Genomic DNA, 22,765 nt, shown 5'->3' with positions numbered 1-22,765 from the left:
GGTGCTCTAGGGAATTATCATTCATATAAATAAAGTTATGGGGTGAGTGAGTTGAGACATGCTCCGATGCAGAAATGCAGGTATCTCAGTCCAGGTGTTGTGATGAATGGGAAGAAGTCCATGCTCTGAGCCCTCTGTGTCTGTGTGCGCAGGTCAGAGTCTGAACAATGGGCAGTGGCACTCTGTCTCTGTCAGCGTAAGAGAGCTGCAGGCTTCCCTCTCCCTGGACAACGAGCCTGCTTCCACCATGGAGCTCAGGGATCACATCCAGACAGGAAACACTGTTTTATTAGGAGGTAATTCATTTCTAATGGAACATAAATGATGTTTAAACATACACATCAGGGTCCTCATTTACAGTAATTAAAGCAACGTAGGTCTGTTGAAAAATCGTTCTTGTGTAATTCATTTGCAGTGTAATGTGTTTGTTTGGAGCAGTGCATTGCATGTGGTGTTGCGCTATGTGTAATTCATTATGTTATATTATGGATTTTTAAATGAATGTGTCACAGTTATTGTCATGGTTGAATTTATCCCCTAGCTTGTTAGGAATTTTCACTCTGTGTGTGGACATGAACCAGGATGATTAAATAACACACTTAATACCACTTTTCAATGAAGACTTTAATACAATACAATATGCAAGCTGCATGTAACAGAACAGCAGGGGTTACTAGGTAGAGTACAGCACAGAGATTCTCAGAGTGACCACACAGGCAAAGTTTTACGTTGGCTTAGATAAAACCCAAAACATCACAAAAGAATTAGAGTTTTTGTAATCACGAGATAAAGTGTTGGACTACGTGTAGGAGTATGGGGATATGGCATATGTCGTTTACTTTGTTCCTACGATGTTTGCCTCTTTATGGATGCCCCTCCCTGATGGAGAGTTATTCAAGTCCTGGTAGCTGGGGTCACTCCCCCTGGTCTGACTGCTCCCACTGTCCCCACTGTCACTGATGTGCATGGTTTACCACGTCCATTCACAAGCATGTGTGCGAGTGTGTGTGTGGGTGTGTGCAATTAATGACAGCTCAGGTACCCTTCATCACATCTGTAGGTGACTCAGCTGTAACCCAGAGTGTGAAAAGGAGTGTGTGTGTGTGTGTGTGTGTGTGAGAGAGAGAGGGGAAGAGAGAGAGAGACAGAGACAGCGACCGCGACAGAGACAGAAAGAGACAGAGACAGAAAGAGAAAGAGAGAGAGAGAGAGAGAGAGAGTGCGTGTGCCGTAAATGTTTATAAAAGCAGCAAAAGTAGGCCTATGGAGCCTACAGTTGTGGAGAATTCTATCCCTGTGTGTGTGTGTGTGTGTGTGTGTTTGTGTGAGTGTGTGTGTGTGTGTGTGTGTGTGTGAGTACTGCTAATAGTGTTTATTGCTTCACTTGGGAAAGAACAGATGGTACTGTAGTGGGTTGTGAGTGCACAGAGACACAGCAGTAATGTCAAATAGCACCATTTGCAACCCTCACTTACCATGACTGATGGGGCAATCATTTAGCATATAATTTTGAGCCGACGCCTTGACTTTTTGAGATGAACATGCTTCCTGACTTGTTTGATTGTGTGTGGAACATCATTGACCGCACTTACAGCCGTTTGTTTTTGATCTTTGCCAGGAAATTTAAATATTAGCTTAACATGATTTTCAATTGATAGGTTGTCCATCAACTCCAAGTAGTCACGGCTGTAGGAACCCCACGCAGGCGTATCAGGGATGCATGCGTTCCATCATCATTAACAATCAACCAATCAACCTCTTCCATGTGCAACGAGGGCTGTTGGGTAATTACAGCAAGCTCCAAATTGACATATGCGGCATCCGTGACAGGTAAAGTTGCTCATTTTCTTCAGCGTGTGTGTAAAAACATCTATTCTTTTCAATTGTTTAGTTTAACACATTAACGCATTAAGAAAATATGATATGCACAAAACAGAGAAAAAAAAAAGAGTGATTATTCTCAAATTTCCATGAAGCTCTTTTTTCATTTGTAAAATTTTTTTTTCTTGTTTTTTTTTGCCCCACTGAAACAAACAACAAACTTGCGACTTATGATCAAAAGCTTGGATTCCAAACAACATGCTGAGTGATCAAAGTTTGTTTGGTTCAGAAGTTGTCTGTGCAAAATTTCACATTGGGTGCCCATGGCAAGAAGATTTGAATAATAACAGTGTCTATCAAGGACATAACCTTAGCAACACTTGATGTCTAGATTTAAATGAGTGCAATAAATTATGGGTAATTAGTCAGAGGTGAGAGAGGGGGATTAATGCTATTGTTGATTTGTGGGAACTGCTGTGTGTGATATTTAAACGTGTGTGTGTGTCTCTGCTTGTGTGTGTGTGTGTGTGTGTGGGGGGGGGGGTGTTTGTGTGTATGTGTGTGTGCGTACGTGTGTAAGTGTGCGAGCATGTGCTGTTTTGTGTGTTAGAGCGCACATGTGGGCTGCCACAACGCGTGATGTGCTTCCCCGACCAACCTCCCGCCCCCCCCCCCCCTTCTCTCTCTCTCTCTCAGCGTGCAAAGAACAACAGCAACAAATTTGAAAAGATAGATGGAGGGAACCGATGAGACAATCCCTCCATCATGCCTGGCGCCCCTTCCGTCTCACCGCTGTCCTCCGTAGCGTGGGCTTATGGGGTAGCAGAGCGTAAATTCGGCCCAGCGTCAATCTCATCCCAGCTGCCTCCTCTGGCACCAACAGAACACATTTTTCACACCGTCTAATACTCAAACCTGGCAAGGGGGCAAATCAATACTGGCAGGGCGGCAATGGGAATGAATTATTCTATGGATTTTGAGTTTGGCTGTGTGGTGCAGTGTGAACCAGTCGAGAAAAAGAAAAAAAAAAAAGTTGATGTTTTCGGATGCTTTCCGTGCGTCCCGGGTCGCGTGTGTCCTTGTCAAGCAGCACTTGAGATTGTATTCAACCCTGTACATTTTTCATATGCTGTTTGCAGAGATCAGTATTACGGTCAAACATGGCCAGTATTAACAGCAGCCAAAATTTGTAATGTATCGGTGACGTTTAACACTCTACAACTAATAAAATAACACATGAGATTAGATGGAAATATTGTATGTTAGTAACATTTACTTCCAGATGTCACAACTTCTAGACAGCACAAGAGTAGAACCCATAGAAATGGGACATGATGGAGTATTATTAGGTTGAAAATAGATCAATGACAAATTTCTAACCTTATTTATTAATGAGAAATAAAGACGTCATCTGGATCTCCAGAATATGTCAATATGGAGGAATATTAGTGGCCGGTGAAGATACCCACTGATGGCGGCTGTTTTTAATCATAGGACCACTTCAGCACCCCTACCTCTTTTCTCTAAATCATTCATGGAAAGTTCCCAGAACCCTCAGCGGTTAGTCTGTTCTCATTCCACGCTGAAGGGAACAAGAGAACAGTCCCTGTTTGTGTCCTCAGCATCTTCTTACTGTCTCCCCTCCTATGGGCAAAGCATGCGGTGACCACAGAGGCAGATGTGGGCGTGCTTGCATGTCTCCTCCTCTGTGTTGGATCCTGTAGAGAGATGATGCCTCAGATCAAACACAGCTAGACTGAGAGACAGAGAGGGAGAGAGAGAGAGAGAGAGAGAGAGAGAGTGAGACAGACAGACAGACAGATAGACAAAGAGACAATGAGAGAGAAAAAAAAACATAAGGTGAGGCATCGCTTGTCATATGTCATTTTTGTCATGTAGGTGGCATTCAAAACTCATTAGGTGGCATTTCAAAACGTCCCTTCCAAGCCCAGCTTTGATCGCGTTATCTCCCTCTCAAGACTGGATGGAATTTTACAAATCCACTCGCCAAAGCTTGTGAGGTCCACGTGCAGTTGTCTGTCTTTTCTCAGAACTACTGCAAAAAAAAAAAAATTACTGGAATATATTTTCTGCTTTGGGGATGTAACTGAAATGAGCCAAATAAGGTTTTGTTTTTTTTTTTCTTTTCACCCTTTATCTCATATTGTATGTCCATTAAAGCTCCGTTCGGCTCGCTCACGGAATGAGAAATCAGCTTATGTTTTCTGTGCCCAGTCCATTTTCAGAAGTGCGCAATCTGGATAGAAGCGTCCTGATTTTTCTCGCACTCCTCTGTCATCATAGAGTTCACTGACATGGAGTATTTTTGTCACAACAGTGTCAGACAGCTGTTTCTCTTTCTTTTTTTTTTTTTCTCCTTCCCCCTCTTTCTCTATTCATCTCTCTCTCTCTCTCTCTCTCTCTCCGGGCTGCACCCAGCCTCCATCTCTTTTTCGTGCCTGGTTTTCTTTTAACTGTGTGGACAGACTACTATAAAATCTGCGAGACTGACTTGCTCGCTGTGCAGACTACTTACACATAGGAAACACATTTTTGAGCTGATTGTTTTCAGAGTTTCCTTGCATACTGAACAGATGGAAAATTATGCACACTCATTTGTAGTTTAATTTAATCTATGAAGTCAGTGCCTTATGGATATCAGGATTTCAGATCTGATTTAAAAAATCTTTTGCATATATTCATAACCCAAATTGGCCAGTATTGATGATTTTAAAGATGTTTTTGCAATTGAGGATACAGCATGTTTGATGAAATGGGATTTGGGATGGCCTCCTTTTGAAAGCAGATGAGATGGGCTTTGATGGGCTAAAGTACTTTGGGTCTTTTTGATATTAAAGGTAATTTTTCCATCTCTGCTAGAAGAGGAAATGTGCATATGTATTTTATCATTCCCCTTCATCATCAGTCTTTTGAGTAAACCATCAGTGCATTGACTCACAAGGACACTGCAGTGACACTTCAAACACACTATGTGCCTTTATTACAATCTGTCGCTGAGAGAGAGCGAGAGAGAGAGAGAGAGAGAATGCAGTGAAGATCAAATCCTCACAGACAGGAGATTGCATTGATGTACAATTAACATCATGAATATGGTTCCTGCTGCAAAGCACAGACAGTCTCTTTAGAAATCCCTTCTCTGCTGTACATTTCCTGTTTTCTAATTGACTAATCTCCTCACCTCTTTTTGAGGGACAGAGAAAAAAAGAGAGAGAGAGAGAGAGAGAGAGAGAGAGAGAGACATTTCCTATCAGCCTCTCCAAAATATACTTTTTGAGTATCTCGATCCGTTGAGGAAATGAATACGCATAATAATTTATGATTTATCATTTATCATTGTCTGTTTTCATCACTGGGCTCATGAGTATACAGATATTAAACGTTTAGAATCAGTTGTTTGTGATATGAGTAAATCATCCATACTATGATCATTTGGGGATTTTGCAGAGGCAGAGAGTTGTGAGTTTTGTTTTATTTTCTGCAGATGTCTCCCTAATTATTGTGAGCATGGCGGTCAGTGCTCCCAGTCCTGGAACACCTTTTACTGTGACTGCTCAGGGACCGGATACACTGGAGCCACCTGCCATAACTGTGAGATATCGTCATCATCATCATCATCATCATCATCATCATCAACAACAACAGCACAGTGCACTTGATGATCCACTGTAGCTATTGATGAAGGTGATTTGGTCTTATTTTTCCGTTTTTTTTTTGTTTTTTTCATTCAGCTATCTTTGAGCCTTCGTGTGAAGCTCACAGACTAACTGGAAGTGCTTCAGGTTACTTCTCCATTGATCCCGACGGAAGTGGCCCACTCAAGTCCACAGTGGTCTACTGTAACATGACAGGTGAGTGAATTTAAAAAGCAACAGACCGGTCTAGCGATACCAGCAGAATCTTAATACATTTTATTGACCAAAAAAAAACAACGAAAAAACAAAAAAACAACAGCAAGGGCTTGTGTATGTCTGCAGCATTGTATGTTTTAATACCATTGGCAATGTACAATGGAATCACCTTGATGTTTATTCATCTTAAGAATTTATGAGATGACAGTATTCACGCCGCATTTGTTTTGGGTAATACAAATGCTCATTGGTTTGTCGCTTGGTTCTTTCTATGGAGCTAAACTAAACTTTTAGCTTAGTTTTCTCAAAAAGTTTAGTTCCTGCACATGAAGCCTCAGGAGGGATGTAAAGTTTTGGGGATGGGCGGGTGTTTGGTCAGGGGAAATCAGAATGAATCAACATGGAGGGCAGCTCATTAATCAGAGTGTTTGGTCGTCCAGCTGTAGATTGATGGCCAAGCATACCGGAGTCTTGTCCTCCCAGCAGGATAAATCGTGACAGGTCTCTGTCAGGGGGAAAAAAACCCATAGAGTTTGTTTGGCTATGCTGTTATACACCTCATACGTGCTCTATGAAATATAAGCTGTCTCTGGAGGCCTGGACATGAAGTACATCTCAGGGCCGTGTTCATGTTAACTTATGTAGGAATTCCTCGCTATTTCTAACCGCATCTGCATACACTTCCAGATGACTCTCGCTGACCTCAATTAAATAGACTATTAGAAATGTTAATTACAGCAAGCTTGGCACACATAGCTTAAGTAATCGCACATCGGAATTGAATTTGCTGGCAGTCTGGGTAAACACGGAGGCTAGACTATGCTTGGAGCCCTGACGAAATGTTTGCAGGACGTAATGAAACACTGAGCCCCACGCTTTGAGTTTGGTATATGGACCTAACTTGAGAGGTGATTTTCAGGGGCTAATTGAAGTCCTAACATTTGTCCTGCATTGTGTGTACTGCATTGTGTATATGTGTGTTCTCAGACAGTCTGAACACTAAAAGGTAGTTGTGTTGTTCGGTTATATCCAGAGGAGAAAGTTTGGACGGTGGTGGCACACAACAGCACAGTTCCTGTAAGAGTTCATGGCACCTCCCTACAGGAGCCCCATATCATGCCGTTCAACTACAGTGCCTCCCTGGAACAGCTCCGCATCCTAGTCAGCAGGTCGGAGCAGTGCCAACAGGAAGTGGTTTACCGATGCAGGAAGTCCCGCCTCTTCAATACATGGGGTGAGTGACACCCACTCTTGTGCACCTGCCCTGCTGAATCTGGAATTCACTGGATATTAATATGTGGTGAAATGATTGTTATTAGTGTTGTCAAGGTGAATGTATTTGCTGTTTTCCCCAGTAGGCTGCACAGGTGCTGTAAGGTTACAAAGTATTTTTGTGTTATTTTCTTACTAAGTTGTGTTTTGAGGAGAATATGGGATTTGGCAATATTTGGCAATATTCAGGGGTTCGAATGAAACAATGTTCACTGTTTAAAAACATATGTAAATTCAGTGAATTTGATGGTGTTGGGAGTTAAATTCCTGACACGTAACAATGTGTTGGTTGTCATGGGAAGCTCTTTAGTCGTGGAATATTTTTGTTCTGTCTTTGCTGTATCCTATTTTTGATTTACCATACATAAGAGAAAATGTAAATGAAGCTCCTTTGCTTTTAGAAGTAACAAGTAAACATTTAATGACTCAACCACCCCACCAGCCCCCCCCCCCCACCCACCCCAAATCATTACAACCTGATTAGATAATTAGCTTAAAGTTGCACAAATCTATATTATGCTTCAGTTATGATGCTAATATGATCAGGTTAAATAGAGTCATAACATTAATCAATGAAAACGAGTGACATTCATAAACTAACCACTCCTTGAAATTGTTTATCATTTAGCACTGCTCACAGATCATTAGCATAATCTCATCTCATGCTTCTCTAGTGGGCTCAAGCTATCTGTTTTGCAAAATTAATATAAACATATGGGTTTTTCCCCTGGGATACATAAAGCAGTATTATTTTAAGCTATATTAAGAATCTCAAGGGATCTCCTCTGAATCCTGTTGACCTTACTAAAAGATCAACTGAATTGTCCACATAGATATTTTATGACTTCTATTTGCAGACATGTTTCTTGGAGTACACAGTTTAGTTTTAAAGTCAGTTTTTTGTCTAATGTGGAAACAGCAGCAACGGTAAATATTGGTAGAATCTTTTTTTTTTTTTTTTACATAGCTATTCCTTATGTTTGATGAAATAATCACCGACAAAAAAAAATGTTTGCTTAAATGCAGAGCTTCAAACACTATATGACCTTCTGCGGTGCCACTGACTCACTGTAACTCTGGTTTGCTGTTTGACCCTGTGTGAGTGCAGATCTGAGGTTATGTGGTAAGAACTTGATGTTTGTGCTGCTTTGCAGATGGGACGCCGCTGGCCTGGTGGCTGGACAGGAGCGGGGAGAGACGAACCTACTGGGGAGGCTTCCTGCCGGGGGTCCAGCAGTGCTCCTGCAGTCTGGACGAAAACTGCATAGACATGAATTACTTCTGCAACTGTGATGCTGACAGGGAGTCATGGTAGGAAACTGCTTGTGATTCTGTCTCAATCACCAATTTTAGAACAGCGTTTAGAACAGCAGTCCTTCTCTGTTTATTTTCACAGACTTACATTTATCCTCTTATCCATCCACCTGCCAAAAAGTTCATCTGACAATCCCTCCGTCCGGTTCCACCGTTCATCCATCCACTGTTAAACTGATTTTTTTTTTTTTTCTTCTTGTGCACATTTCTCTCTGATATTTTCATCTTCCCCACCAGGACACTAAATAGTTATGCTGAGATTATATTAATAACTGGCCTGGGTTCGATTTTCAGGGAAAATGATACGGGATTGCTTTCCTACAAAGACCACCTGCCAGTAACTGAAATCCTGGTTGGAGATACAAACAGAACAGGCTCTGAGGCTGTTTACAAAGTTGGCTCTCTTCATTGCTATGGAGACAGTAAGAAGAGTCTATTTTTCATCATTTTTTACATTCAATTCCTGTTGATACCTTCAGGCTGCAATATCTCAATTAAGCAGATTCACTTCACTTCGTTAATCCTTCATGATCCACAAAACATTTTGAAATTCAATTTGAGAACATTACTAATATTAACTCATTGTAAATAATACTGTTCTTTCAATATCTAGGGTTTCTCTGGAATGCAGCATCCTTCTACCAGGAATCCTCCTACCTCCATTTTCCGACCCTTCAGGCTGAGCTCAGCTCAGACATTTCCTTTTACTTCAAAACAACAGCTCCTTCCGGAGTTTTCCTGGAAAACCTGGGCGTTAAGGACTTCATCAGGGTGGAGTTGAGTGGTGAGGTTTTTAATTCTTAGGTTTGAAACATTCCAGTTGTAATTATGACTTGTAACTGTGGCTGTACTGGATTGTCAGCACCTGCACAGAGCGTCCTCACAATGCACTTAAACCACTACATCAACACCACCGCGCCTTTGTGTGTGTGCGGATGTCTTCCTCAGGCCCCTCCACAGTAGTGTTCACATTTGACGTTGGGAATGGGCCAGTGGTGCTGACAGTGAAGTCGCACGTGCCGTTAAACGATAAGCAGTGGCATTACGTTCGAGCGGAACGCAACGTGAAGGAGGCGTCACTCCAGGTGGACCAGCTGCCTCTGCGGTTCCTGGAGGCACCCTCGGAGGGCCACATCCGTCTCCAGCTCAGCGGGCAGCTGTTTATCGGTAGGCCTGACCACAGGGGGCATCCATCCTAAATGCCACCGAACTGTGTGTGTGTCATCGGGGCATGGAAGATTTATATCATACAGTTATTAAATTGTGAATACAGCGCCTCTTGAGCTTCTACATTAAATTAACTTTTAGATTGAACTGGTTTTGGTTTTTGGAGATAAATCATGAATCATTTTGACATTACCAATTAGCATTTTCCTTTGTTTACATCTTCTGGGATATAAACATCAGAAAAATGAGAATGCAGTTACTACACTTTGAACTTAATAATGTTATACATCATTTTCCACCACAGCATTCTAATTTTTTCGACTCAATGGCTATGACATTGTAATTAATGCTTTGTATGATTTTTTTTAAAAAAATTTTTTTACTTACATTTGCCTTTGATGAAATTGTTTAGCGAACTGAGTGTTCAAATACCTTGTGAATCCATTATTTACAGGTTACACGACAGTATTGAATAGTTACACAAGTTGCTAGGCCACATTTGTTGTAATCACAGTGTAATGGTGTTGTAAGGACACTAGAAAATATGAAAAGAGACGGTCTTCTCTTTTTTCTTTTTTTTTTCACCTACAGGGGGAACCGCCTCCAGGCAGAGGGGCTTTCTGGGTTGTATACGGGCGTTAAATATTAACGGGTTGACCCTGGACTTGGAAGAGAGAGCAAAAATGACGCCAGGTGTCAGTTCAGGATGTCCGGGTCACTGCAGCAGCCATAACAGCCTCTGCCACAACAGGGGCAAGTGCATTGAGAAGAGCAGTGGATATGTCTGTGATTGTACACACTCCGCCTATGGTGGACCTAACTGCAAAGAAGGTAAGTTTCTTTTACAATTTATACACTCTTGCTCTATACACACTGACTTATACACTCTCATAACTTACAATAACACAGAATATTATCATTTAAAAATATAAATAAGCCCAGACATTTAGGGGGGGAAAAAAAGCAGAATATTACAGTATGTTGGCATGCATTGCTGTATTGATGAGTAGTTTCTAGTTTTTTAGGTTTATAATTTAGAAATTTTGTGAAGAATGTGAGTCATTCGAAGCTCAGTCAGTTTTGTTTTAACAATGTGCATTAATTCAAAGCGTAGGGCAGCCACGATTGAGAGAGTCGGGGTCAAGGCAGCCTCGTTCGGGGAAGGCTTTGCATGAAGGCTTGATCAGAGCATGGGCGGATAAGAGGCGATGGCTTTACCCTGCCTCCATATTGTATCTCCACTTTCTCACTCCTGAAGAAAAAGACATTCTTCATTTCCATTAATGCAGAAGTCTGTTATCACGAACCATTTCTGGCTGCTCTGCTCAGAGGAATTTCCTTCAAAAGGCTGTGACCTACCAACTCCCCTGAAACAGCACTGCCCCCATTTTAATGTCAAAATTCAACAATGTCTCTACAAACCTTATCACCTCAGTCCATAATCACCTTATATGTCAGACTCTAGACCTATTCAGCTTAGTCTGAATAAGTTGCTGGCTTTAGATGGGCTTTCCTCATTGGGCCTCAGAAAAAGGTTGCTTCCACAAGTTATGTAAGAATGAATTCATCGCTTGCCAAAGGGGATGAAACAGCCCAAGCTTAGTTAAGCATTTATTTAAACTTATGCCTCCCGACAAGCTGTAATCTTTGGACTCTTTCCAAAAAGTCGTCTCGTTTTGTGTTCAACAGCACGTTTGTGCGCGAACAAAAGGCCGGGAAACAGGAGAGATAAGTGTCTGGGATCTAACAGACGGCATTTCTTAAACAGTTCTACCTTCTTGCCTTTTGTGTCCTCCTGCTGCAGAAGTTTCCGTCTCCTTTGAAAGCGGGTCCTCAGTGACTTACACCTTCCAAGAGCCGTTCTCGGTGATGCGCAACACAAGCCGGCAGACCTCCGCTATCTACGCCCAGAGTAGCAAGTCCAGGGAAAATATCGCCTTCAGTTTCTTCACCACCCATGCACCTGCAATGCTGCTGACTGTAAGCACCTACCATCAGCAGTACATGGCGGTCATCTTGGCTCAGAACGGTATGCAGACTCACTTGTTTATCTATTTGTTTCTCTCATCAACTCTCTCCTTTGAATAAGGGAAAAATCAGAACAGGGAGATTCAGGGTCAAGTCTAATCAAGTCCTGATGATTAAATGAAACTTTTGGATTATGGTGATTAAGGCTGAGTATTAACAGAGAGCACACGGCGCCGTCAACACGGTCGCGCTGTCAACACAGTCGCGCTGTCAAGGTGGCAATTATTTTCATTAACAGACTGAAAAATGAGGTGGCGAGAGTTTCAAAGTGTCAACGCTGGGTGCGATTTGCCTTGAGACTTTGTCCCGGGGTTAGGCACAGGGTAAAGCTCAGATGGGGAGCTTTTTTGCCTCCTTTCTTGACATCTTGAGTCAAGATATATAAAATGTTCTTAAATATGTAGAAAAGGAATCACAGGAGTTAAGACTGATTTTTTTTTTTTTTTTATTTCTTGTTGTCTTTGTGGTCTTTCACAGGGAGTCTGCAGATTTGGTACAGACTCAACAGGGAGAAGAAACCTGATGTGTTCACACCTAGGCCCCACAATCTGGCCAATGGACAACTCCACAAGGTCCAGATCCACAGGGAAGGCAGAGACATGTATGTACAGGTAAGAGGTCTTTCACTTACAGATGATCTCAATAGTCATCTAGTTAAATTATTCGTCGACTGATTCTTTGATTCTGTTTATGTTTTGATTCTGTTTATGTATCTGTTTATTTTTAATGACACACTCACTCTCTCATGCACACACCAGTTTATTTATTTATTTTTTTAATGCAGCTGGTAACATATTCAGTCAAAAACATCCATGTCAATAAGTCTATTTTATGTGGCCTTTTTTTTTTTTTTTTTCCATGAAACGGTAATGATTTGAGGTTGTCATGGTAACTCCACACATCCCCATGCCACTATGAAATGATGACCTAGCAGGCTAAAGACTAGCACCAAGCACAAATTGTTAGGCATTGTGCAAGGGTAAGCCTGCCTCTTTTCATCGCGCAGTGCAGGGTTGAGTAGAGGAGTGGTAGACATGAATGTATCCACCCTCAGCCTCACTGGCTTTTGAGAGGAAAAGACTCGCGTTACTCTCAAGAGCTGGAGAAACAAAGCCAGTCCGCATCTCGGGCTCAAGACACTGATCGTGTGCCCGTTATCCGTTTTGCGAAAGAATCTTCCTCACGTGAGAGGGGAACATTTGTTTAAATACGAATCCATGCCTCATCATGACATCCAGCATCCAGCTGCTTTTGCATGAAGGAAGACACCTCTCTGTGACCCTGAAAAGAACAGTGTGTCCTTGATGCTTGCATAAGAGCTCAATTATGAACGGAGCTTAATGATGTGGACCATAAACACAGACGAAGAGAATGAGTAAGCCAAGGCGCATCTTGAACAAAGCCTTTGGCACCGAATGTTGCATATTTACTGAGAATACATGTTGGGATCAAAGTCATGCCCAGGGGAGGAAGCACCAGATCATTAGTCACAGATTATTATGATGTCTCTAGATAGGGAATGGAGAGAGCAATTTTGATAACAAATTTGAATAATTCAGCCAATCTCAATGCCTTTGGTACATTAACTGCTTATAAATATATTATTATACCGCTATACATTTAATGTGTTATGTTCAGCATCGCAACTGCTGTGTGTTATCTACACAGCAGAGTGGTCTGACCCCTGAGCTGACAGAGTTGCTGTGTTTAATAGGTTTCCATTATGCGGATGGAGTGTGTTGATTTTATGTTTTCAATTAATGGTCTGAGCAGCAGCTTTCTGAAATGCTCTCAAGATTTTCAACACAAAGCAGGTTAAGTACACAAGCTAATTTTTCTCGCCAGCAGTGAACGTTTTCTTTTTACAGCTCTGTGGGCAATTTCGTGAACTTACAGGAAGTCTGCATTTTCTTTGTTTCTCAGATTGACAAAGATGTTAACCAAAAATACAGCTTGTCGACAGACAGAGAACTCAACATGATACGATCGCTGACGCTGGGCAAAGTCACAGGTTTGGTTCTTTTTTTCGTTCCCACTACGACTATAACTCAGATAACTTTTTTACATTTGTATAACATTGATCAATTGACCATAAAATGGATGTTAAACTTGCTTGTAATAATTAATAATGTATTAGTTATAGGCTTTATTTACTCAATGGTTCAATACAATCAGTTGTCTTCATCATTCACAGGTCGTGCTGGTGTAGATGAAGAAGTGTTGCAAGCAGGTTCAAGAGGTTTCATTGGATGTTTGTCATCGGTCCAATTTAATCACTTGGCTCCACTCAAGGCAGCCATTCTGAACCGAGGCAGCTCATTGGTCAGCGTACATGGAAATCTGTTTGAGTCTAACTGTGGCACATTAGCTGATGAAATGTCCTCCAATTCATTGTCCGGTGAGTTCAAACACTGAATGATGATGAGTCATATCAATCTATCTATCTATCTATCTATCTATCTATCTATCTATCTATCTATCTATCTATCTGTCTGTCTGTCTGTCTGTCTGTCTGTCTGTCTATCTATCTCTCTCTCTCTCTCTCTCGCTCTCTCTCTATATATATACACACACTCATACACATATATTCTAATAAAAAAAGATCAAAGGTTTCAGAGTAATTTGAACTATTTCAGTGTGACTTGTCATTTTATTGTCATTTTCCTACATTTCAGTATTTAATATTGATTTGAGGTTCACATTTTACCTTAAATCAAGAGCAAATATCCACTTAATGAAAGGCCACTTAAAACCATATATACATTTGTTTTGTTTTGTTTTGTTTTGTTTGATTTATCTATGATTTTGTAATTGATTGTATTGAACCATGGAGACTGCACAAATGAAAAAAAAAAAAAAAAACAGGCTCTTATCAAAACATTTAATTGTTTTGTGCCGCTTCGCCTCTCCTCTACAGATCACTCTGAATCAGAAGACAGTGGGAAAGGGCGTCTAAAGAACACTGCTCAGAATGACTCGGCAGTAATTGGAGGTGTGCCGCCCCCTTCCTCTCCCTAATTCTTATTTGGATGAATTGTTGAGAAGTAAATAAAGTGTGAAATCAACCTCGGTTCACTCAGAAAGCAATTTCAGTATGGAATCACTTGTATATGTCAAGCTGTTCTGCCAAAGAGAGACCTTGCCAAATGCATTAGCTTGAGGTGCTGTCTCTTGCTCTACAAAGTGTAAATGGTCTTGTAATCAGGTATGATTGTGTCAGAACACGCTTGTAGTCTGCTAAGAGCATGACTTTATCTACAGCTCTCAGAATCACAGAGATATGTTGCTCGCTCCGAGAATCTTAAAGAGCCGAGGCGCCCGTGCACGACACGCAAACACTCCGTCGGGTCGGCTGTGACCTTTAGCGCAGATTACAGTTGTTGTCATGTGTTAAATCAATAGTACGATAAGTGTTCAAATCAATAGTATGATCAGTGCTGGTAGAAGTAAACATAGCAACAACAAAGTCATTTCCAGTCATGGACACAGCGCTATTTTGAGAACTGTATTGTCATTCGTCTTCCTCTGTTAATGACCCTCACCCCCCACCCCCACCCCCATCCCCATATCCCTCCTCACTCACTCTTTGTCTCTCTTTCCACAGGTCTCATAGCCGCTGTGGTCCTCATTGTCCTTTGTATGGTCGCAGTGGTGACTCGCTTTCTATACAGGCACAGGCACGAACGGGCTCAGCAGATGGCCCCTGTCAAGGAGAAGGATCACCAGACTAGACCAGAGCAGAGCTACCGCTCTGAGTTGGACCTTCGTAGCTCAGTGAGGGACAGCAGGAAGGAGTACTTCATCTGACCCTGAAACCCCTGCTGAGAGTCCCTGTCCCTAACCCAGAGGGTATGGGGGAAAGGTGGCCAAGGCTGGTCAGGAACCTTGGACTCACCAGTGCCCTTCAACTCCCCGCAACATTCTGAGAGTAGTTAAAGTTCTCTCACTGAATGTTGTCTCCCTTTTTAGGGTAGCAGGTAGGACAAATACCCTAAAACTGAGCTATGGACCAGAACCCTCTTCAGGAACTGCTGGAGATTAAAAAACAGTTTTTGATGTCAGCTGGAGACAGAAAAGGCACACACACTCACACACACACACATACACACACACAACTACTACGTCTCTTAATGCAAAAAAACAGTTCAAAAGCCGTAACTATCCCAAACAAGGAATGTCAAAAGTCAAAGGAACGTCTCTTAGCAGCCTACCTGATGCTATAGTGAATACGCGGGATTAAAAATGGGTGCGGATGGGCTTTGAATCAAAAACCCTTTGGCGGGTATGGGCTCCCATACTTCACAAAGGACTTCGCAAGCCTACACTGGACTGCCTCTCAGTTTAATGGATTAATGAACACCATGACAACGGGTCTCCCCTGGCAAGAGCAGAATCCTGTTTGCAGCACTTCTCTTGGGGCTGCCAAGTTAGTTTTTTTTTTTTTTCCCACTCTCCAGTCTACATACAGATTCATGTCATAGATAACATCTCACTATAGTATTCTCCAGTCTTTTGGTTCATGTATAACAGCTCTTGTAGTATGGTAATATGAGGAAGACATGCCCTTGCACTGCCTAAGGCGAGAAAGTTGTACAGATGCAAATAAACAGGCCGTCAATACCAATGGGCCTCCTTCACTGAGTGCATCTACATTCCTCATGCAATTTTAATCCCCATTAAACATCCTCTAGTGCACAAACCACTAAGCAGCATTTTTCCCCCGAAAATATTTGCTGAACACAGATTAAAATAAAATGAAATGGCCTCAAAGAGGGAGGTGGTCTGTGGACAACCATTTTACAGTGTCATGGGTACAGAAGGGAAATGATAGGCATGGCTACTCGGCCCGAAATGCGATTTTTTTTGCCGATTTTTTTTTTTTTTTTGATTGGACAGTTGAGATGGGACCATCTTAACTGCTTACCTGTCTTCACCTGTGGATTCGGAGGTGCTGAGCACGTAGTAACGATGCCAGAGCATCTGCCAATTGCAGAGTAGAAGCATCTAACGCACATCTGTTCCCATTTCCTGGCAAAAGTCCTCCGCGGTGGCAAGCTGCCATGGACCTTACGAACACCTCCCGTAAAGACTGCACATTCGCCGAAAGGGTTCGCTTTTCTGGTTCCTTTTTTTTTTATCTTTCTTTGTTTTTTGTTTTTTTTTTCCCCTTTTGTTTCACTGCCAATGATCTTTTTTTTTTTTTTTTCCCCTCCTCATTACCTGACGCTCATTCCCAGAAACACTATTTGATTAGTCTCTTGTATAAACCACTTTAGAAAGTGACTTTCGCTTTGCTGTGTGTGATGAGCTTGTTAGGTGAAGTCTGTATCTCTGTTGGATTTTCTGTGTCTAAGGCTCACTCATGGCTGGTCACTTGAGTAGCATAATTTTTTGGGATGAGACTGGTATCCCAAAGCACGGTATCGAATCAATAGGAACCGAAACAGTTGCTTGTCACGTTCCACGACAGCTCAGAGAGAAGGGGAGAGTTGACTATTTGTGTGCTAATCTGAGACCGGATCATTTTTAGAGTCCAGTCTGAAAAACTTTAATGACCTAAAGTCTGGGGTGTTGCTTGTTATTTTTCAAGGAAGCGCAGTGTCTGTGCACTTAGCATAAGACAAATGCATCCGGGAAAACTAGCTATTTGTTCACTCAGAGAACAGAAAAAGGGAAAGAATGGCTTTTTTCATCTTTGAGAGCTTTAGCCTTAGTCATAAAGCGAGTAAATCAGATTTATTTGGAACAGAGGGGAAAAATTCCTTGGTGGCATAGGATGCGCGCATCTATTCTAGTCATTAAAGCGCTGCCCCCTCTTTTGGCTGAAATCACAAAGGGTATTTTTTTGTTGTTTTTTTTTTTTTGTCTTGCAGAGCGATGCAGCGGAGAATATACAAACCACAATAAAGAAAAAAAAAAAGAAAAAACAAAGAAAGAAACACTGATAAAAGCACATGAATAGAAAGATCCTGCTTATAAGTCTTTGCCATCCAGATATGAGATATCTCCACACTGTTTTCCCTTAACTCCTGTTAACACTTCCAAACTTTGAACCAAAATTCACAACCCCTAAATTTACAATGCATTCCTTTCGCAGTTTAAATCAGGGAGATGAATACACAGGTTCCAATGTTGACAAAATTATCGTTGCACCGAATTATCCCTTGAGTGTGTGCAGGTGAATTATATTTAAATACATGTGAAGCAGTCCGAGAATCAGTCCTCTGTTTTCTTGATGTGACAGCAGAATAAAGAGGCCACCCATTTCCTGATTGCTAGGTCCCTCATTTGTCAGCTTCAGGCTGAGAAGAGAGAGTTATGTGGGATGTTTTATCTTGATATGATCTACATAAATGTCGTTCTGTGATGTCGCAGGAAAGATGAATCTGATATGAAAGATGCTCTGGGCTCAAAACATAGTCTGATTTAGCGTGGAACACGTTTAGATGAGGATAAGCATCCAACAAATCAGATGTCAGGGGCTGAAAAATTTGCTCTCTTTAATATTCAGGGCTGTGCTTTTGAGCAATCCAACTTGTATAAAGATGTCACTGGTTCTCTACAGTCCTAGGTGTATAGAGGCTTAAAAGAAAAGCATACAGACCTATTCTGGCCAATGTGGTTCACATATTGGAATGAACAAATATTACATCTCCTACAGAAATCATTCAACATCACATGGCTTAATCATGGTTGTAATTGTTGTACTGTATTAGGGAATGATATTAATATTTGTAAATTCCAGATTATTTAACATTGTAGAAGGAAATCAAGGGTAGATGAACCTCTGTTTGGAGAAAAAAAAAATGTGTCTTGTTACTAAGTGGTCTTTTTAGAGTCAGGATGTTTTCCAAAGTTGCAGTGTAAGCCCACTTTGTCCTCTCAGTGAGTCTCCGAATAATACAGTGTGTCAGTTACAAACCTCAGCTGGCTCTTCCAATGCCACGTCTGTGAAAACAGCGAGCGGGACCGGCATGCTACACGGCATAATTACCCGATGACGGGAACCAAGCAGAGCGAAAAAAAATATATATATATATATAAATATATAATAAGCTCCCTTTTGGAAAATTACAATCTATTGCATTATGTCACTGGCAATCATGATGAGGCTCCTCGAGGTTTGGTTTGTTTTTTTGTTTTTTTTTGCCTGTTATTTATTTATATATTTTTATTTTTCGCCAAATTCACAGACCTAAGGGTGTCATAAACATCATTAAAAATCACAGCTGCGTTCAGTTGCCTGAGCATACTGTTGAAGTGCATTAAAAATCTTTTACAATGGTTGGAACCTCATAAACTATGTCCTCTCTTATGATATATGAATAATGAATATTCAGTTTATTTTGGGCTTGTTTTCTATGGCTAGAAATGTACAGGTGTATTGTACATATATGTATATTTAATAAAGAGAGACAGCGTTTTTTACAGCCCTTGTGTGCCTTGTTTGCCTCTGACACAAACCAATAAGCAAGTCAGGCGTTTTGTTAGCGGTTCACTTCGAGCACGTGCCTAAGATTGGAGTTGACAAGTGTGACAAACAAACTGTCTTTTCGAAGGTTATCTGAGCAGACAGATCATTGCATTTATGGAATAACTCTGAAAAGGTATAAGGGCTCACACATAGGGGTTACATCAAGTTTTTATGGAGGTTATAACATGTGTTACCCCGTGTCCTGGCTTGTCCTATCACGTCGTGGCATCTTTGGCTTTGAGTTCCATTTCCATTTGCATTTGCATACTGATTCATATCCTCAGATAGAAAATACTGAGTTACGGTAATTGGATCTGTAATACCTCCCATTTGTTCAGTCATAAAGCTAACTTAACTAAGTTGGCCTCAGCAACAAAAACTACATATTGAATCATTCTGTTTACGAATGTATTCAGACTATCATCACTTGCAGACTCCCACGGAGAACCGAGATCTCTCCCTCTGTCTCGGTATTATGGACGTGTGATTATAACTGAGGTTTTTTTTTTTTTGTCTTTGATGACCGAATTCTCTTTTCAAAAGGCAAAGAAGACATGGAGCTCTATGTCATTACAGACTTTTAGGATCTTTCCAGCAGGTGATCACTGCTCTCCTGGTTCATTTGGTGTTCATTCGTCCAGGAAGATTTTTGAATTAGAGAGATTTCTGATTTCTGATGGGAATTCACTTATACTATGAGTTTGGCTTTTTATTACTTCTTAAATTATTCTGGAAAGGGGAAAAAAGACAGAATTTGGGGGAATTTAATGAGGTGAGTAGCAAATGTTTGCAGAGAGATTTTGGAATGGTATAACTGACATAAACTGAGTTTACACTTTCACTTGCTAAAAGCCTAGTTGTCACTCTTTTCATTATCTGACACCATGATATTTACGCTTTTGCAGATGCCACTTTTCTTTATTATCACAGCTGTGGAATCATCTGGATAAACTATACTGTGCACCAAAAATTGTGTAAATGTCTTTTGGTTAGAAGTAGATGTTGCTGTTTCTATTGATTATGCAAAAAGCTGTAAGATTTTATATTTTCCCTTTGAGCAACTTTTTTTCTGTCTTTTCATCTCTGGCTGAAGACAAATTTTGAAGATTTTGAGTACAGTAGTTCCTGATGGAGTTCTTGTCTTTGTTTTCAATCTTATCCGGTTATCTGAGGTTCAACAAAGAACAAATTCTCAAATGATCACACCAAGTTTTCTCTCTCTCTCTCTCTCTCTCTCTCTCCCTCCCTCTCTCTCTCTCTCTCCTTTTTTTTTGTACCATTTTCCTTTATTTGCAGCCAGATGATTTTGATGTCAAGGCGTGGACCGTTTTTTTGAATGTCTCTTCCTCGTGACAAAACCTCATTACCTTAATGAAATATCACCTCTGACATCAGCTCTTTGTACCGTACATTTTAATCAATTTCCCAGTAAAAAAAAAAAAAAAAGTGAAAATTACATAAGAGCTGTACTCTTACTTATGTTTGTCACTACAGGACAGTGCAGTCATTTATAAATACTCCACCTCGGAGGGGAGAAAAAAACCAAGCTGCTGGAAGAGCACATTTATGAGTGATGGTGGCAAGGAGCCATTTGTTGTGTTTCATTTGCGCTTGGAGGCAGAGTAGAGTTTTAGGGCGAGTGAGTGAGGACAGGGCCAGGAGATGATGGAGATGATTGGTGGATCATAGATCAGGCAAGGAGACGTGTTTCTGCAGGCCTGAGTGATGGAGCACCTCAGCTTCCCTCTCTCTCTCTCTCTCTCTCTCTCTCTCTTTCTCTGTCTGTCTCTGTCTCTGCTTTCAGCCTCTGACATGACTGTGCCTTTTGAGAGCAACAAAGTTTGGTCTACAGGTCCTTCCGGTCAAATTCTCCTCTTAAAAACAAATCACTTTCCTAAAATGTGCACATCCTATTTGCTATTCGGGGAGCCATTCTCAAGAACCATTGTTAGACTTTATGAGCAACATTTAATTACATTGTGTACTGTTTAGCAATCTCTGAACATCCCCGTAGAGTTGAGGTGAAAGATAATTATATTCTGACAGCTACTTCAAATAGATGCTAAAAATGTGCTCTGTCATTTTAAACAGAGCTCTTGGAAAATGCATTATTTTCCTCAGCTGGTAATTTCTTAGGAAGACTTTACAGTTGGCTTTCAATTCTTTCATCTTAAATGAATATGAAAAAGAGATGAAATGGCAGTCAAATAAATAAATAATGCCTGACATGCCCATGAATGAATGATACACAGCTGTGCTGGATTCCGTGTGTCTGTATGCGTGTGCGTGTGTGTGTGGTTGTGTGTGTGCGTGGTTGTGTGATGTGTGATTAATGAGAGTTAAGGTAGTCTTTATCATCTATCCACAGCTGGTTCTGTAATAACACTAGCTATCTCAGATGGATGGCTGTCTCTGTGTCCATTTCACATACATCATTGTCCTGTATTTAAGCTACATGATTACAAGGCATGGTAGGGGTGATGTCAAACAACCTACTGTTTTTCATCAGGTCAGTTATGGCAACAATGTCTGAGTTTTCCTCTATTTCATACAAAGACAAATTTATTTGAAAATGATTTAGACATTCTGACCTAGTCATTTGGTTTTTGTTTTGTTTAAGTAATTCCATATCATTTTTACACTACACTCTAAGAACATAGCACAAAATAAGTTGAATTGAAAATAACCCCTGAATTACTCCTGAGTATTCCTGAGTGAATGTATCCTCAAATTCTTGAATAGAAAAAAAAGCATTTGTAATTCCTTCCTCCCAAAAGCCCTCCAAGGTTTATACAAAAAAAAAATCCATTTTCATATTTAGTAAAAAAGTACAAAACAACAAATGCAATGATTCATCGTAACTGATTTTTTTTTTTTTTTGAAACATGGAACTTCAAGAAAGTTTTTCGGTGCCTCAACGCATGAGCGCAGTTCCAGTCCTGCGTCAGCATGTTGTGACTTTTGAGGCTTTGAGTGATAAGTAAATATGACAAGCTTTTGAGAGAAAGAGAATGACCTCGTGTCATTGATGCAAGAGGAGAACATCTGTCTTAGTGATTGTGCCCATTTTCCTCTCTCCAGAAAAACATCCAAGCAGCACTTCTTACAGCGATAATAATTCTAGACAGGCGGGACACGCTCACTCACCTAAACTACAATTTAAACAGGCAGGCAACAAGCTTGCATCCTGACGGCTCCGAGAGAGGATGTTTTTTTTTTTTTCTGAAAACAACACCTGCAATTTTTCATTGGAGGAGACGCATTGAAATTCTGGAAAGAATGTTGTTGTTTTGTTTTTTTTTGTCTTTAAATAGTTAAATACCTACATGCCAATAGATGGACGTAACATTTGAAATATTCATTTAGAAATGCCATCTTGCTCGTAAAACATTCACTTCTTCTACTATTTTCATGTTTGCATTCAAACAGAACAGATAGGGGAATGCGAATAATTTCAAATCACCTTAAATTTGGACGTTTGTCAGTCTTTTGTTCTCCACAGACACATTAGAGATCTGTTGTGCGCTGCCAGTATGTGTTCCCAGATGGTGACCTTTTAGAGGATTGATTCAGGAATTTCAATTTCAAATCAGCACTGATTATCCTCTTGTCTATGAAATATCTGATGAGCATGTAAAATAAGAATATCTACATAGCTCATATCTTTAAAGATAGTATTGTCATAAAAAAGGCGGTGTATGGTTGCATGGATATATGTGTGTCTATGTGTGTATACTTTGGAGACACCTGAGTCTGTTAGTGTTTGTTTGCATCTGACAGAGAGGTTTTATTGGCTCTACCCAGACACAACACAAATGAT

The 22,765-nt window shown here is 40.8% G+C and overlaps 1 protein-coding gene across 1 annotated transcript in view; it reads left to right on the top strand.

The window, feature by feature from the left end:
• Nucleotides 1-15,278, top strand: part of cntnap5b (contactin associated protein family member 5b) — a 36,345-nt gene extending 21,067 nt beyond the window's left edge. Inside the window, exons 9-24 of the mRNA XM_030770570.1 lie at nt 153-296; nt 1,659-1,830; nt 5,324-5,430; nt 5,571-5,690; nt 6,724-6,924; nt 8,117-8,273; nt 8,571-8,698; nt 8,890-9,060; nt 9,225-9,443; nt 10,035-10,274; nt 11,248-11,472; nt 11,949-12,082; nt 13,395-13,482; nt 13,666-13,869; nt 14,389-14,463; nt 15,076-15,278. Coding sequence (XP_030626430.1) covers nt 153-296; nt 1,659-1,830; nt 5,324-5,430; nt 5,571-5,690; nt 6,724-6,924; nt 8,117-8,273; nt 8,571-8,698; nt 8,890-9,060; nt 9,225-9,443; nt 10,035-10,274; nt 11,248-11,472; nt 11,949-12,082; nt 13,395-13,482; nt 13,666-13,869; nt 14,389-14,463; nt 15,076-15,278 — 2,588 coding nt within the window. The remainder of the gene's footprint in view (nt 1-152; nt 297-1,658; nt 1,831-5,323; nt 5,431-5,570; nt 5,691-6,723; nt 6,925-8,116; nt 8,274-8,570; nt 8,699-8,889; nt 9,061-9,224; nt 9,444-10,034; nt 10,275-11,247; nt 11,473-11,948; nt 12,083-13,394; nt 13,483-13,665; nt 13,870-14,388; nt 14,464-15,075) is intronic.
• Nucleotides 15,279-22,765: the final 7,487 nt, after the last annotated feature.

The sequence above is a fragment of the Chanos chanos genome, chromosome 4 (assembly GCF_902362185.1).
Source record: "Chanos chanos chromosome 4, fChaCha1.1, whole genome shotgun sequence".
Lineage (NCBI taxonomy): Eukaryota > Metazoa > Chordata > Actinopteri > Gonorynchiformes > Chanidae > Chanos > Chanos chanos.
This window is presented reverse-complemented; position numbering and strand designations above follow the sequence as displayed.